The following is an 18,088-nucleotide window of genomic DNA, read 5'->3' as shown; positions in this document are numbered from 1 at the left end:
CTGGAAGCAACTACTATAAGTAGGACTTGGGGAAAAACTTGATAGATACTAAGAACTTTCCCAGATAAACAGAGACATTTTCTATGTCTGACAGAGAGGCAGATGGTAGATGATCCTTAGCTAGAAAATGACAGGATGGAAACTACAGCCAAACTTTGGAAGGTGTGTGTATACATATGTGTGTGTGCGTGTATATATATATATATAGATATAGATATATCTACTGTGACAACAGAGAAAAATCATGGAAACATATAAGAGGCACGATAAAGCATCAAATATGTGTTTCACCTGAAACTTGGACTTGCAGAGCCTGCTACATCACAGGGAGAAGCATGAAAACAAAAATAGGAGGACCAGGTGCCAGGCAGCAGGTTATTATTTGGAATAGTAATTATGTCTGAAAGTGGGATGTCAAAAGGTGCTGGAAAAGACACAGTTCCAGCTTTGGGACTTGAGAAGTTTGCAATGACTCCTAAATGTCAATGTTTTGTAGTGGAGAGGGGAAAGGGAGACAAAGAACAAAATATGTCAAGATAAGAGCCTAATTTCTGATACTTTATTTCTGATCCCCTAATTAGAAAAAGGTCAAAGAGGAAAATACCCTCAAAACCTAGCAGGGTGACATTCAAGGTAAATTTAAAAACAAAAACCTCTTCTTCTTTTTAAAGAGTCAATGGCTCTAAATAAAAGGACTAGAAAAACTGAAATCCTCAGATAAAAATAGAAAGGGCTGATAGACAGCCATGGAGTATGGTACCCCTTGGATGAATGGAATATAAAGACAAGGAAATGTTGATATGACTAAATGGGAAATTTTAGAAGTTATTCAGGCCAAATAGGAAACCTTCAGAGAATGGAAATATAACTGTGTAAAGTTGAAAGGAAGGTATGTAATAGTTAAGATGGAGTTTGAGGAAGCTAAACGGGAATCTGAAGAGCAAACAGTAGGAAGTTAAAACTGAAAATGAACATTTGCTCAGCACACCAAAAGCAGAAAGTGGAAATAGCGGGTAGGCCATCCCAAACAAGTAGAAGTAACAATTAAAGACAATAAGGACATTGCCAAGAATCTAAATGATTTATTTGCATCAGTCTTCACTGGGAGGGTGCTGGAGTGGTATCTAAATGAGAGACTCACACTTTCCAAATATCAAAGATAAGGAGAGGTCATAGATTGAAGACTCAAGAGAGAAGTTGGTGGAACAAATCAATAAATCAAAGGCATTAAGTCACCAGGTTTATCTGCTATTTCTGGAAGATTTCAGGAGAAAAATGCGAATCAAGTAACAAAGTTCCTAGCAAATACTTACAACAGCAGAGGACTGGAAGACAGCCAGTGTCACAACTGAGTTGGGAATTTTTTTTTGTTGCCAGTGGTAGATTTTTTCACGGTGTTGGAGGAGCCCTGGCAGTTACAGACAGATATGTAATCCTAACTTGCCATCAGGTAAATTGTTTGAAACGTGCTAAAAACCCCCAAGACCCACACCTCTCAAATTATGAAGCACAAAGACAAACGTGACAGATACAAGTCAGTACAGTGTCTATAAGGCCAAAAAAAGGGACTCTTTGTACCTACTACCAATCTCTGAGCTGGTTACACCAGCCAGCACACCTAAGCCTACCCAGGAGGTCCCAAGACTCCCTGTGCAGTCAGGCAAGTAGCAAATCATTACCTCCTTGCTCTCCCATCCTTCACCATTGAGAAGAGAATAATGAGAAGAATGCTGATAATGGTACAGCCAAATAATGTACAGGTTTTGCTGCTGTAGGGCAATCCAGTCCATCCTTGGGCAACATTGTTAAGCCAAGGAGAAATGTACATCTGGAAACGAAAATTTTAAATACATATGGAACGTAATGGTGGCCACACTGAAGCTCTGACTGGAGATTTCATGTAGGTACAAGGAATGTTAGCCTCTCTTAGGTCAGCTTTTGGGATCTTTCTGCACACTGGCTAATCAACAGTCTCTGTGCTGCAGGGTTCTTCTCCTTCTCAATCAGCACAGTGACCTGTGCCTTTAATGGTAATACAGGACTTGGGGAGTTAAGATTGATGTTTTTAAAATAACGTATCTTAACCAGAACTGAGCACTAATTTCACTTCTTCCCAGCTCTCTCCAGCTTTTTATGTAAATCTTTACACAAAGCCATTAAGAACAGAAAAAAAAGCTCTTTGGAAAATTATGCAGTGATGTATTCTTATGAAGCCAACACTCTCAGGGGAAAAAGTGAAAACTACACACAGCCTCCTGCCCCTTTTTATTTCTTGTCAAAGATATTGCCTTTTTTGGCTTTTCTTATATATACACAGAATGATGAACTGATATTTGTAGTTTAAATGTCTGGTTTAACTGCGTGGTTTCCACCATAACAGAAATCTCTCACAAAATGTCAGGTTAGAAATAAAACCAAGCTCTAGAGGGATGAGGTGGGGAGGGAAGTAGAAGGTCCGGTGGCTGAAAAACAAAATGTTAAAACGTGAGCAGAACGCAGTGTGGATCCATTTCCCAGCTCAGGCAGTGGTATTGGTACATGTGGTTGTTTGGGGCTTGGGGTAGGGAGACAGACACATTTCTCACTGAGTTGTTTCTGCTTTCTCTGTTAACATTGCAACAGAAATTACAAATAGCCCTGCAAGGGGTAGTGCACCTCATCTCTTCCTCCCATGTAAACACAACATTAATACTGAAGATAAAGAAAATGGCAAAAAGTCCAGTGTCTTGTTTTCTGCGTTTTGCTTGTTAGGTTCCTGTTCGCCCTCCAGCAAACTCCTGTGTGTACCGATGTTGTGAACTTGACCAGTCCACGTTCAAGCAAACACTCACTCAGATTCCTAACACATTCTTTTCTCCCCGTCCAATGGGGAGTTTATTCCTAACAGTTCTGCTCCTTTAATTATAAACTCCTTTAACGAAGTAGTTCTGAGACCTTGCAGCAGGCAGCAGGAGAGCACCAAGGCGACTAGTTGCCTTTTTACTAGTTTATATTCACTGTTCAGCAAAGAAGTCCACTTAAAGCCTAAGGCCCAGTGCCTTCACAGATGGGCAGCACTGAAATGAGCCTACAAATCAGTATTCCCCTGGTACAATGTGCCTTACAGGTAAAATCCAATTCTTGCCTAAAAAAGATAAAGGGTTAGAGCGGGGCCCTTTATCTTATGAGACACATGTGAACAAGTTGCTCTGACGAAAACAGACCTTAAACTGACAAGTTTTGTTCACTTTCTGGCAGAGCTACTGATCTTCTTTACTGGACCACCAAAACTGAAGATGGCAAAGAACACAAGGGAGATATTTCCTCGGCAAGGAAAGGAGCAGCATTTAGGACTGGGGCATAGGCAGGGTGGGATATAGGGGATTTTCCTGATAAAACAGTTAATTTGAGAAAAAAAGACCAACCAATATCATGTACACAACTGAACCAGTAACACACCTTCTCAGGAGTGCAGTATTGTATAAGTGTCCCCTGTGTTTTCAAGGCTAATTCAGACCTTTGGCTCATCCTGCATTGACAAGGTCATCCATGTTAACAGGGTCCCTGTGAAAGTTCACAGGTGAAAGTTCCCTTTTAGAGTAGTGCAGATTTCAAATTCACAGGACAGCGACCCGAAGATCTTCCTTTACAGATAAAAAGCATGTCAAATTATTAAATAGCAACATGAAATCCTATATTCTGAAGGTCTGTCCGTGCTCTGCAGTCAAGAGAGCAGAGTGCAGTCCCAGCCCCTGCCGAGTCCCCACCTCGGGTGGCCTGGAGGGCGCCCGGCCGGCCCCACTCGCAGACACCTCACGGACGCTGAAGCCGACGGGCCTGGGCTGCTCGGGGAAGGGATGGATGGGCGCAGTCCGAAGACATGTCACTTCAAATTTCTACTGTTAGAACTGCCAAGTACGATATAAAAACAGGAAGTATTTCTCAGTTCGAAGTTTGAAAACCAGGCCCCGAACGCCGAGCGGCTCTTGCCCGGTGTCCCTGTCAGCCAGGCCAGGCCCCGTGGTGCCAGGCCCCATGGTGCTAACTGTTGTTCTCTGCCGTGAGATACTTGAGGGCCGCGAAGCCGTAGTGGCGCGACATGTCCTGCTGGAACTCCTCCTTGAGCGTCTTGAGGCAGATGCGGTATTGCTTGTTGGAGCGGAACTTGGTGATGTCGAAGCTGGGCGCGTGCGGCATGTGGATCATGTAGGCGTTGGGCAGCACCGTGAACTCGTACTCCTGTGGGACAAAGAAAGTTTGTCAGCGGGATCCCGGCCTCCTGCACCCCGCACTCAAACGTGCTCCATCGTGTACACAAACAGCGCAGGTCCTGTCTCAGCAACAACAAACCCGGCAGCCATCTCAAATATGCCGCCTTTTTTTTTTTTCCAAGTAGCTTTTTCTTGTTTTTTTGAAAGATCTACTTCCTATTTTTTGTAAAATCATGGAATTTTTTGGGTTGGAAGGCAATCTTTAGAGACGATCTAGACCAACCTCCCTGCAATGAGAAGGGACAGCTTCAACTAGATCAGGTTGCCAGAGCCCCATCCAACCTGACCTTGCATGTTTTCAGGGATAGGGCATCCACCTCCCCTCTGGATAATCTTCCCCAGTGTTTTACCACCCTCGTAGTAAAAAAACCTCAACTATTTTAAAACATTTTACCCCACATAAGCCAAATAATGGGGAAATAGTACAAAAGGCAAACCTGAAGCCATGCCTGCCACACAGATTTTTCAGTAGTGTGACTGCAAACAGCACAGCTGTGACTACACAGCATGAGTCTCAAGTGTCCATGCAAAAACACAGCTTTGCCCCTAAAATTTATTTTGCTTGGGATGATGGAATAAGCTACATTTACAAAGGCAAAACTGCATGACATATGTTGCTTTGCCTATATGCTAAGATATTTACAGAGACAAAACTGTCCAAAAGTATTTATAAACATGAAATAAGGGGAGAATATGATATCATTTATAGGCAATGTGTGAAAATGAACCTGCTCATTCCATATGCTTTGAGACATTTTTACTCAATTAAGTTCTCCTTCACAAAGTTTTAGATACTGTGCTAACTGTCCCTCTCCTGTAAAACGACTTATTCTCTTTATATCTGACCAAGTTCTCTGACAATTTTTGTTGTTAAACAAAGATGGTTGATTTAAGTCTCAATTATTTCTGTTAGATTCTTTCAATTTTTACAAGTAAATATATGATGATTAGAGCAAAGCTCGAAAAAGCCTGATTGTAAGGCAAGCTGAAATTTCACTAGTGTAGGATATGTAACAAGCAGATACCTTTGGTATCTTCTGCAAGGAACTCAGTAAGGGATGTGAACCTCATTATTCTGTAGCCAAATTAAGTACCCTCACCACTTTTTTTCATATGGAATTTCAAGAAGTCTGAGTTGTACTGGATGCAAATTACAAAGAAACTTTGAAGCTTCCACAGGCCAATTTCCTATTTTCTCACACAGTTTCTATCTACAGCTGTTGCTGGATAGATTAATTAACCCTCTCTACAGAAGAAACTGGCCAGGGAAGGAACAGCCACCGAGCATGCTGGCTTTATAGGAAGTGGTGCACAACTTCCCCATTTGCAATGTTCAGTCACTTGTAGATTTAGGAGTCTGTGCAGAGACAAAAAGTATCTGCAGCAGAGAGGCAGAGTACTCCTAAATATTTTAGTAGGGAAAGAGGTTTATGGGAAAAAACACACTTGTGCTGATAAACCTGAGTGGTTTACCTATATGTGCTGGACAGTTAAGTGCAGATGCAGCTCCTTTGCCCCTATGAGAATGCCTGCTCCCTGACAGACAGTGATAAAGTGGTAAATCTTTGTGCCAATTTGCAATGCTGTCGTATACAGGAATGGGGTCCTCTGAGCTTCTGTTTGGGGTGAAAAATGTATAGCAACAGCAAAATAATATGATGCTCAGAGTCACAGTTTATTTAGCTGGAAGATACTTAGGACTAATGGGGAACCAAACGTGAAACCAAAGGCTGCCACCGTGGAGTGAGGAGAGCTGATAAACAACAAACTACAGCAAATGACTCTAAGGGACCTTAAAACAATGGGCGGGAGCTGCAGAGGAAAATGCATCCCCCTCATACCACCTTTTCTTTGTTCTCTGTTTGCATCTCAAGTCCGTAATACTGCAGGTCAGGGACAGTCTACACTCTGCAGTGCAAACTGTTCAGCACAGCAGTGTTCCCATCCCTCTGAATGGCCTTCAGGCACATAAAGCCTTTCAAAAATTTGTGAGTCTACTGCTAATAATCCCCTTTGAAAAATGCTGGGCTGGGGTCCTGGAAATGGGACACTCCCTGTCTAGCAGCACAGTCACTGGAAAGGTAGGGAAAGGTTTCCTAATGACCTTGCCCTACTACATGGAAGCCTCTTCTGAAAAGGCAATGCACTTGCAGGAACCTCTATCCCTATCTCCTAGATCACAAATTCTTTAGATGGAGACTGGCATTATCTGTGCATTTGTGCAGCATCCAGCTCAGTGGACATCCAGCTCCCAGAATGATGACGATTATCTCCATGCCATGTCCTGCTCTGAGGGATGGCAGTGGCACAGGCTCTTGGAAAGGGATCTGGAACAGACCTCTTGACAGACACTGCAGTTGTGAGGAGCAGTGAAATAACTGAGAAGCTGCTCTGCCTGCTGGTAAATGAAGCCAGCCAAGCAGCTGGAAGCAACCTGATCCATGCACACCCCAAAGCAGAGGAATGCCACAGGGGAAGTAGCTGTGCCATCCCATGTCTCCTCCAGGCTCATTTGGTGGGAGAACCTGCCAATACCCATGTTGCTACAGAGGAAAATGAAACTTTTTTTGAATCTGATACTGTATTCAAGGGTGGAAGAGTGAGAAAAACGATTTCCCAGAGTTAATTCAAACCCAATGGTCATTTAAAACACTTGTGCTATGATCAACTTTGAAAAATGTTTCCATTTCCCATGTACAAATCTCTGTGGTGGGCAAATACCTCTGAACAAAAGAGTTAAATCCTGGATGCTACATAAGAGCTGCCACTGGGAACATAAGCCTTGTTACCCTTATTAACAAATAATAAACCATTACCATGGTACTCTCCACAACTGATCGTTAATTGATTAGTGCCTGGAAAGTGCACTGGAAAATTACAGCGCTATGGCAGAGCAAAGTACTATTAACATTAATATAAGGGACAATTTTTTTTCTAGTCCGTAATAATTTTTCTTAATATAAGTAGGTACAAATTTGTTGGGAAGAAACTTGTTGCCCTTGGCAAACACAGGGCAAGTGGCTGCCAGCCCGAGGTGACCATGTAGTTTTGTAAGCAACCGTAGAAAATATCCTTCCCACACATGCCTGCACACAAACACGTTGTAGCCCACACCCCAGAGACAAAATCTCCCACTAACTTGCTTCAAGCCTTGAGCGGCTCTGCTTCACATACACTGGTAAGACTTGAGCAGAGAAGGATCTGCCCTATTCCAGATTCAGAGCAGAAGCTATCACAGGAGGATAAAGATGGTCAAAACCTATTTTTTTGGTTAGCATGAAATGCTACTAGTTCAAACACTGAGATTGAAACCAAACTGAACAAAACTACAACAAACCCAAACTAAAAAGAAATGCCATGACCCAGACCTTGCTGATTAGCACAGTGGGTAGCTCCTCATCCAAGAACAGCAGGCTGATGCAAATCTTGCCATTTCAGTGAGAAGCAGCACTGGGCCCCCATGGAGCCATAGTCACTGCCAGCCCCTAAGATCTAAGTTGGCAGCAGGGACTTTGGCAGCTCTGAGAGCTCTAGTGCCTGTCTGAGACTCCTGAGCTTTCTCTGCGGCCTTATTATAAATTCTACCCAGCAGCTTCATCCCAAGTCACAGATCCAAGAAGCAGGTAGCCCAAGGCTCAAGTACCTGGATCCTTTAGAGTCTGCACCACAGCCCCAGCCTGGAAATCTAAAGACTTCAGCTTTATGTGCTGTAAATCCCAGCCAGAAATTAAAGACGCTTGCTTTGAATTCAACTGGACTAGTTTTTGAATTCTAAATTAGCATTTGGGACTCAAAAACCTCTATTTAACTGAAAAAAATCCAGCTAGGTCTACACGTTCCTTAATAAGTGATGGGATTGGCAACAATTGCTGCCATGCTTCGGTCAGGAGGAGAGCACTACAGGGGAATTTCTTAGAACTGACAAATAAATGAACTCAGACTCAGTTCTTCATTTAATACTTAACAAGCATTAAACAGAGTGTTCCCAACTCAAGAAGCACTCATTAAGAAGCTCAGTAATGCCAGACGAACATTCTGGTGATGCAAAGCATGACTCCTTCCTACAGGACACAGATTTTGTTGTAACAACCCCGCCGCAGAGCCCTGGGTGAGATACTCGTGTGTCATCTCCTCACCTGTGCATCCAGTTCCATGATGTGAGCTACTTTGTTCCAGCCAAATCCCACAAAGCGCCTGTCATACTCCGGGCAGTCCTTCCTGACGACGACGTATGGCTCAAAGTCTGCTTCCCACTCCACGCGGTAGGGGGTGGTGGCTGTTCGCCACTTGGCAAAATTTGTTGGCGCGTGCCCTTTCGTCCAGACGTGGTACCTGAGACATAAACGGCAGGGATGCAGGGAGGCAATTAGATAGAAAGCATCTTGGCGAGGCAACAAAATATTACCTGTTAGATGAAATGCTCAAAAATAAGGACATTAGCTTACAGTTCACATCATCATTTTCAGGACGCATCAGAGGCAATTTCTAGGACTATTTCCAGCACGCCTCCCAGGGCTCAATGCTTAAACACATCTAGTTGGTGAAGGATAGTGTGAAAACAGTACCTCATGCTAATGTGAGAAACCATTACACAGTACCCTGTCAGTTCATCTGCACTACAAGTGCTGTGTCTTATTCCTAGCAACCAAGCAGCTGCATCGGTCTGCGCTCTAAAAACGGTGTGGAAATCTGCAGCTCAGATAAAGTCCCTAAAATTAGCTATTTCCCCACCATGGTGACATTCACAATCTATTTTATAGGCAATTTTATAATTTGCATGAGAGACACCTGCAGCTCTGGATAGATGTTCCATTTTATTAATTACAGTTATTACTATGGCAGGAACCAAGCTGCATAATTACATTAATAAGCAAAATATTACATAAAGGCTTTCTGCTCTAGGTTCTACATTGTGGGGAGTACTTCTGTGATCTTCAGTAAGGTAATCAATTTGATTTACAGAAAAAGATCCTTTTATACTTTGCTAATCTTGTTTAGGTCACAGCAGGTCTCTTCCTAGCACAGCTTGAATGCACCCCATTAGTGCCAGGGTCAATGACTCTCTCGCCCACTTATTCTAACACTTTCCAAAAATCAATGAGACAAGCTCTTTCTGCAGATTCACAGATTAATTAATGAAACAAAGGCATAGCAGGTATCTGTATTACAACACTGAGATAGATAGGCGACAGAAGGGACAAAACAAATATCCTGCCAATTTGTAAAGTAAGGTACATTGAATTCACAGGGATGACTCACATGCTGAAAGTGAAGGGATTTGAGCATTAAATATTGCAAAATTACAACATGATGTAATGTTTCAATCTCAGAAATTCTCATAACACTGTAAGCCATCACTAAAAACAGGAATATAAAATCACAGCCTAAGAGTTTTCATTTGGACATATTCGTATGCCCTGTAACAGGAGAATCAGAGGTGTTCAGCTTTGCTGACCCTGTTTAGGGCAGTGCAGGAAGACTGAATTATTAGGATGGAGTTGAGGTCACAAGTAATGTACGGTCCTTTGTATGCTGCATTTCTAAACTGTAAACAGGTTTCACCACGTTCAGATATTTCACCCAGGGACCAGGACAAGCAAAACCCTTCTGCATTAAAAGAACTGACAGTGAAATAATTATCCAGAGATTATTAGAAAGCAGTGCCAAATTCACAAAGACGCTTATAACCCTTAATGCCCTTTGGAATCATTGCCAAAAAACTTAACCCTTTTCTTGGCCTCTTTTGGAGATGAATGGTTAACCTAGCCAGTCACTAATGTACAACTATCTATGCTGGGAAAAAAACCAAAAAACAACAAACCCCAACAGTCACAGTGTGAGGTTTAAAATGATATAAGATTGTGGAGGGTGCTGTATCTTCTAAAATCCTACCTCCGGCATTTTGAAATTAATTATGATAATAATAATAATAATAATGACTGCTAAACACTTATGAAATGATCTGTATCTTCAAAGCCCCATACAACCTTCGGTTAATTGAGAGATTCCTGCAGAGAAGCAGCCAAATGCTGCTTTTATTCTAGTAACACTCTCCCACTGATTTAAACAGGGGGTAACAAGATACTAACCATAAAAATAATTCAGTTTCTTTCCACCCTTTTTGGAGATATCAGTGTAAGCACCTATAGCAGCTCAAGTATAACCTCTGTAAGTCAAGAGAGCAAACTAGCAGAGAAAAATAAATTGGGAAGAGACAATTAAGGGAAAATATGGAACTGGGGTTGCAGAGACAAAACAAAGCAGAAAGGAAGGAGTAGATTTGATAAAACCAAATAACATCAGAGTTTATTTATTTATTTATTATTCAGAGTGACTGATGTGAATGGAAGAAAAGAGAAAGGCAAAAGGACAGCTAAGGCCCTGACGAAAAGGTAAATGAGTATATGATGCTCAGATGAAGTGTACACACAATAGTAATGGAGGAGTAATTAGACTGAAAACAAGAATTGTGAGAGCATTATCGGATTACATACACAGCTTACATCCAATATATATGGGTTCATACACAGATAATCTGCTGGAACTAGGTCTGATTACATGTACTGTACTGCAAAGAAAGATAAGCAGACACCATTCCAAGGAAGTCCATAGAGAGGAAGCTCCCATTAAAGTATGAATCATTTCCAATGGCCTTTACTATCAGTGATGCAGTTATGAGAGGAGGTTCACTGTCTATACTGGTATTCCATCTCACAGGACAAATGAATAAACGCAATTTTATGCTCAGGCCTTCTCACTCAATATTTAAATACACATTGAATTTTAAGGCCACATTCAATCTGACTGAATCCCTGGAGAAGTTTGTGAAAATTGGGAACAATATATTTTTCACTCCACTCGCAATTTTGACAAATCCAAACCAAGTAATTTGATCTCCCTAAAATTACCAACAGTTTCTTTCCCATGGTTCATGGAAAACAACTGGAACACACCACATCCCCTCCTCCTCCACTTTGGATCCAATGTTTCATTTCACTTATGTTACTAATAGCTTTTATTTAAAATAAAATGTCAAAACTGTAGTAAACTTTGCTAAAATTAGCAAAATGAAGTAGTTATTCTTCTCAGAGTGTTCTTCCTCTCTTCCTCCTGTAAGTTTCCTGTTTCACTGAGAAAAATGATCTGGTGAAATAACTTTCCCACTTCAGTTCTCAGATGCTTAGACATTTTGCTGGATTGTGGATGCAATCAGTTAATTAGTTAATCAGTTGTTGCTTTTTGTTTTCTCAATATGATGATGTGGTTTCCCCTGTGTCTGGATGTGTGTGGGCAGTACATTTGTGGCTCATCAGCTCCTACCCAGGCCCTGAGCAGGCACATCCTCAGGAGCACACTCCCAGCCACCAGCTGCCAAGGGAACCCGAGAGCTCTGCTGTGGTGGAGGGTTTCACACAGCACACCTTGCCAGCCACAGATGCTCACTTTTCTTCTCTTTTCTTCTGCTGGTGACTGAGGGATGTAATTGAGAGCCGCTGTGTACTTCTTAGCTGCCCAGAGGTAGAAAAGGTCACCATTTCAAAAAGAGGTGACAAAAGCAATTTCAGTGAGGGAAAGATTGTAATCTACTGTGTGGTGTGAGGGACTGGGATGCTGCAGGCACTCTCAGCAATCACTGTCACAGCAGTCCTCCCCAGCTCACTCCCACCCGCCCAGCGTCACACTGCAGCGTTATTAAAGCACCTTGAAGGTGGAGGTGGAAATTCTCAGCCCAGAGCGCAGATGCTTTGTGGCTTTCGGTAGATTTGAGCGATGAAATGAGCCAAAACAAACTGGGGAAGCATTTATAAAATATATCCTACATTAATATGTACACCAGCTACAAACTGCATGTCCTTCAAGTTTTATTTAACCTTGCTTTGGAAAAACTCCCACTGATGTTATAGATATTTTTGCCTGAGTGAGACTTGAGAAAGGATTTGCAAATCCGGCTGTGAACGTAATACACGAACATGCTATATAGCTTGAAGATGAAATCTGTAGTGAAAGGCCACCACTGTGCAGCTGACTGCTGGTGGAATGCAACATCTGAAAATCCTGAGTGTTTTATTTTCCACCAGAGACAACTATTTTTTATCAGATCTCTTGTTAATTTTTATATCTTTTGTATGTTAAAGAATGATGGCAGAGGGAAAGGTACTTGCTCTATCAGTATCCTTAAGTGATTTTCCAGAGGCATGCCTCTCTCAGTCACCTCAAGGCTTTGTTTCAAGGCAGTAAATGGTAGAATTCTGACACTGATCAGAATTATGTTTTCCAGACTGACAAAGGCTGTCTGTAATGACACGTGCATGCAACCATATGAGGGAAGGGTGGCTGCTGCAAAGAGAGAGGTGTGTAATACAGGGAATGGGAAAAGAGTGAGGAAAGCTCTAAAGTCAGAGAAGGATGGGAAAGGTATGATACTGAGCTCCTCCAGCCATGGATAATGCCTAGCTTTTTCATAGCTTTTATCTCTAGATCTCAAAATACTGCAAAAAGGAGAGGTGAACATTGTTACCTGTATTTCAGAGATGGGGAACAGAGATGTAAGAAAGCAAAGTGATTCGTGTAGCACCTCTCAGCAGGGCAGTAGTAGAGCTGAGAAGAGAACGCAAGTCTCCCAAGCCCCCTCTCTGTGCAACATCATAAGGCCATATTGTACTCTTCCCATCACTGAGATGTTTTACAAATGTCTGCTAATCAGACCTTACCACACACACCCAAGAGATGGTTAACCCCTGGTAGTTGCATTTTAAAACTGAAGAGTCTGGCAGATAATAGAAGTGACTTGTTCCCAGCCACAAAAGAAGTCTGCTTCAGAGAGCAGCTCCAAATTTAGGTGTTCTTTGCTTCTTAGCCTCTAGTCAGAGTACTCTCTTACCTCTGCACAGAGGAACTCTAGATATTTAAGGAGCTGTTTCACACTTTAAAAGAGCATAAGACAAGCCTGTGTTTGTTTTTCCAATAAGGAAGAGAACCAATGGGCAGAGATACATTACTTTTGGTCACATGAGAAGACACAGCTACCCAGATGGTACTTGGAAGTCAAAAAGTAAATTACACGCGCTTGAGTGTAATGGTCACGCTTTATCTTGTAGCACAATAAAAAATGATGAAAATAAAACAAATTCGATTTAACAACTGAAGTCCTTCAGTAGAGGACTGTAATACGAGATAAAATGCTGAGCTTACAGATAGAATATATCCACATGATTCTGTTCACTGCCTCTCTATGAAAAGGGAAAAAAAACTCCAGTAAGTTTCTTAATGCAGTTGACAGGGAGAGAGAAGAACAAAATACTCAGAAGAACATAGAAACCAGAGATAAAGACCGCAGGTTCAAGAGTACTTTCCATTACCTGAATGTAAAGAGGGTTCCCATGTCCAACATAGATAACAGCTCTGCTTTTGACTTGGGGAAGGAGAGGCGATAGCGTAGGGTCTCAAAGGCAGGTACAATCAGAGCTTTCTTGGTGTTAGCTAGGTCTAGCTGGATGACAGACTTCCTGGCAAAGAGAAACAACAAATAAAAGCAGGAAAATTTTCAACTGAGAAAACCACTGAGCTTTTCAAAATAAGTGCAGAGAATGGGCAGTTAAGATACTATAAATGTAACTATGGCCCGTATCTTTTCCTACAGCTGCTTCAAATTTTCTTCTGCTTTTGCTCTGCTGCTCTAAGAGCAGGGAGAGCAACAGAATTCCAAATGAGCTTGTGTTTGACTGATCAATGCTGCCCTGACAGACTGTTGGCAGCAGAGAAATGCTCTACACTTGGATGGACTGGGATGCCTCTCTTTCTCCTTTTTGCTGCAAGTTGTTCAGTGCAGAGACTGTTTTGGTGTATGAGTGTGTGTGCACATACGCATTTCACACAGCAGAGCTCTTTTCCAGGCAGGGGCCTTGGGATGACTGTTGCAGCAGAGAAGCAGCTTAGCAATCTCTCATCCTGCCTGCCAGAGGTGTTCAGCCTATTCTTTCCTAACAAACTAATACTCAAAGAAAAAGAAGTTACTTTTCCATCCCCCACCTGAATGTTACTATGCCTGTCATTAGAAATAACTCTGTCTCAATTTTCCTTTCATTATCTCCATATTTCATACCAGAAATATACCTCTTTCTCCCTGTCAAAGTCAGTTCCCCTTAACAGGATTCACTGTCCTGGCTTTTATGTTACTGCAACAAGCAATCAAGGACAATGTTGACAAGCAGCAAACTCTCTACAGCCTTTTAAGTTGAAGGAATTGGGATCACTGTCCTAATAACAGAAGGACCAAACAAACAATTTTTCTAGGCCTCGAATACCTAGAATTCATTTGTACTGCTGTCAGAGAAAAAGAAGATGAGCACAACTACTTAATAAAATCTGAATTTTAAGGAATTCAAACCACCCTATAGGCCTGCTCTATAAAAAGCAATCTTAGCTCCTTACTGCAAAGTTTGCATTGTTTAAAGAGCCCTTGACACATTCCAATTAACTTTTCACAACTCAAGGATTTTAACACCATCTTATCATAACTGATTTTGTACTTTCTTCACAAGCTTCTCTCTCACCATCACTAGAGGCCAAGGTATCTTCATGTACAATAGATGACTCCTTTACAATCAGCATTTGTGACCTTCCAAAGTTGTTGATCAGTGTCAGTATACAGTCTTCATGATGCTTTTAAATGTTTCTTCCCTTTTACACTTCTGAGAGCAGGGGATACTAATATAGTTTCTTTTCCAAAATGTAAGTCTTTCTGGTCTCTGTGCAATCTATCAGCCTTGAGCAGTACAGCTTTGGGGATTCAGTTCTAGGAAGGAGCAGTAACATTTGTAGTGATGCTCATCCTTTGGCCTCTGCAAGGAAACAGCAGCTTCCATTTATGGCTGTTACTGTAACTTTGTTTTAAGGAGAGCTTACAAGGCCCAGGCAAAATTCAAGGCCTTGCTTGGCACTGTCCAAGAGTAGGAAACAATCCTGTCCACCAGAGTTTACAGTCTGAAGCTGACCAAAGCTGCTGCAGGTACAGGTAACAGCAGACACTGTCAGACACAGCAACATGTGTGGAATCTTGTGTTGAATGTGACTTATTCTCTAAGATATGGGATATAACCACAAAAATGCTGTCGATATCAGCAATCCTTTCCGCACACTCCCTGTTGTTCCTGTCACCTGCAAATTTCATACAGTTGTCAATGCCTGAACTGTTGGAAGGAATAAATGATAGTACCTTCATGAAGAAATCAAAAGGCAGAGGGAACAAACTGATAGGAGAACCTGAAATCACTTGCACTGTCAAAGGTTAACAGGAAAAGTGAGGTAAGTGAAGAGAAACAGATGTCTAGAAACAAGATGCTTTAAGTGCATAAAGGAAAACACAGAGATGTGGAGATACTTCCAGAGTGAAATAAAATAGCAGGATATTCTCTGCACAGATATGTGAGCATCTGAGGTGCATGTAGGTATGGTGAGTTGACCTTGGCTGGACACCAAGTGCCCATCAAGCTGCTCTCAGCCCTCCTCTGTTGGGTAGGGGAGAGAAAATAAGATGGAAAACAACTTATATGTTGAGATAAGGCAGTTTACTAAAGCAAAACCGGAAGGTTGAGTGTGCATCAACAAAAAGAGAAGATTTTATTTTCTCCTTCCCATTAAGTGATGTCTGGCCACTTCCAGGGAAGCAGGGCTTCAGCACACATAGTGGTTGGTCCAGAAGGTAAACATTCTAAATAACAAATGCCCCTTTTCTTAGCTTTTGTATCTATCTGAGCTGACGTCATTTGGCATGGATTCTCCCTGTTCAGTTTGGCTCAGCTGTATTAGTTGTGTCCCTTCCCAAGATCTTTCCTGCTCCCAGACTGGGGCAGAATGATGGAGAAACAGCACTGATGTGCCAGTGCTGCTCAGCAGTAGAGAAAAACACTGGAGAGTTATCAACACCTTTCCAGCTACCAATGCAAAGCACAGCACTGTGAGGGATGCTATGGAGAAAGACCTCCAGCTCAGCCACAACCAGTACAGGTGGTAAGGTCCAAGTGGAGGGGCTCTCCCAAATGGAGCTGGGAGTTGAGACACAGTCAGACAAGAAGGCCAGCAGCACTGATCTCTGAGTAGAATCATTTGCCCTTGAGGTGGACTTGGTGACACAAAAGACTGATGCAAAGGGAAAAAAAAATCACTGCTGATATCCAGATGCTGAACTTGAGTGATAAAGGACAGCAGAGACCATTTAAAGTGTGATAATGGCAGGGAGGATTTGTTGGTGGAAAAAATACCTTCCATTTTCTTCTCATAACTTGGCTGGTCGTCTGCTCCTTGGACAACCAGCTGAAAATATAACTTCTTCCCAGTGGAAGCAAATCTACCTTTTCATTTTCTGTGGGATGACTTTTTTTCTTGTTTTGAGTGGAGGTGCTATTTGTTGGTTGACTGGTTCTCTTATACTTTAGGAATAGGAAGATTTTCACTCTTGGTGCTGCCAGATATGTGGAATATAATGTAGGGACATTTGCTTATAAATACATTTGCTTATTTTGCAAGCTAGCACTGGGTAAACTATGTAACCCTTGCACTATCCTGATGAGGGCTGCTTTTTTGGATTCAGTAGTATTGATTCAGTATCCACTTTTCTTTTTTGTCCTTTTCCCCCAAACCCCAAAATAAGGATTTATGACTATGAAAAGCTAGTTCTCTTCATGCTAGTGTTGTCCAGGAAACCATTTCCCAGGTATCTTTGTGTGCAGACCTGATGTGTCATTCTGACACAGTGAAGGTTGGGTTAAATTTTAAATCTAATCAACCGTATTTTTATAAAGCAGTGAAGAAATGAATCTTAAATCACAGGAGTCTGCTCATGGGTTGAATGAACTCCAGCATGTTGATATCAATCTTCTAATCTGCATAGGTCTTTTCAAAAATTAACACAGAATTCTCATCCTCATGTAAGTAGATAGTAAGACCATGCCCAGTTTTAGAGGATACAGAAGGTCAGACATAGAAAAGTTAGCAACCTAATCCTAAAGCACTCAGGAAAAAAAAAAAGAAACCAAAGAGTCCATTAATTCAAATGTGCTTCCACCATCAGGACTTGGTAAGTGGCTGGCTGAAAGTAACAAATATGGCAGTCACTGAGCTTGTGGTCAGAACTGGAGAGTTGTCAACCCACTATTAAATTCATTAGAATGTTCTTCCTCTCTGCAAAAGCAATGAATTCATAGGCAATCAACACAAAAACCCCACTAGGCACAATCTGAACTACCTCCCTAGCTGAGAGGCTGAAAAATAAGCAGAACTACTTCACAACTCATATTGTAGGAGACAGGTATAAAACTCATGGATGCAGTTGGGATGCTGGGTCTGAATTCATGCTAAATGTGTCACTGGAAGCCAAGGGCACATTTTACACAAATGTGTCAGGAAAGAACTTTAATGCTAGCTGTGACACCTGTAGACAAGCAGCTTGTCTCACTGTTTTATGTCAGAAGTCACTGTAGGATAACCCAAACACTTTACTTGAAGCAACTAGAAGAAGCCTTTACCTCTCGGGCAATGACAAGATGACCTCAGTAACTATGGCAAACAGTAAACCTTTAAATGATACATTTTTTTTTGTACTTCACCAAAGAGTAAGGCAGGACTAAAAGGGTGTTTGATGGAGATAAAAACATTGAAATGGTTTTACTTAGCAGCTGTGAAAAAGCTCAATTAGCACAAATCTAGGTGCAAAGCAACAGATAAATAAAGGGATAGGTAACTACCAGCTCCATCGGCTTCTCTTTCAAAATTGATTGTAACCTTTCTCGTATGACACCTTCAAAATATGTTGAAAATATTTTTCACAATTCCTTTCTTTC

At 41.7% G+C, this 18,088-nt stretch overlaps 1 protein-coding gene across 1 annotated transcript in view; it reads right to left on the bottom strand.

Annotated features, from left to right (window-relative positions):
* Positions 1 to 1,062: 1,062 nt before the first annotated feature.
* Positions 1,063 to 18,088, bottom strand: part of LARGE1 (LARGE xylosyl- and glucuronyltransferase 1) — a 267,698-nt gene continuing 250,672 nt past the window's right edge. Inside the window, exons 14-16 of the mRNA XM_014889284.2 lie at positions 13,610 to 13,756; positions 8,387 to 8,582; positions 1,063 to 4,218 (exon numbers count right to left, since the gene is read on the bottom strand). Of these exons, the coding sequence (XP_014744770.1) occupies positions 4,021 to 4,218; positions 8,387 to 8,582; positions 13,610 to 13,756 (541 nt within the window). The 3' untranslated portion in view covers positions 1,063 to 4,020. The remainder of the gene's footprint in view (positions 4,219 to 8,386; positions 8,583 to 13,609; positions 13,757 to 18,088) is intronic.

The sequence above is a fragment of the Sturnus vulgaris genome, chromosome 5, assembly GCF_052056855.1.
Source record: "Sturnus vulgaris isolate bStuVul1 chromosome 5, bStuVul1.hap1, whole genome shotgun sequence".
In the NCBI taxonomy this organism is placed as follows: domain Eukaryota; kingdom Metazoa; phylum Chordata; class Aves; order Passeriformes; family Sturnidae; genus Sturnus; species Sturnus vulgaris.
The sequence above is the reverse complement of the archived record's forward strand: the minus strand, read 5'-3'. Positions and strand labels throughout refer to the sequence as shown.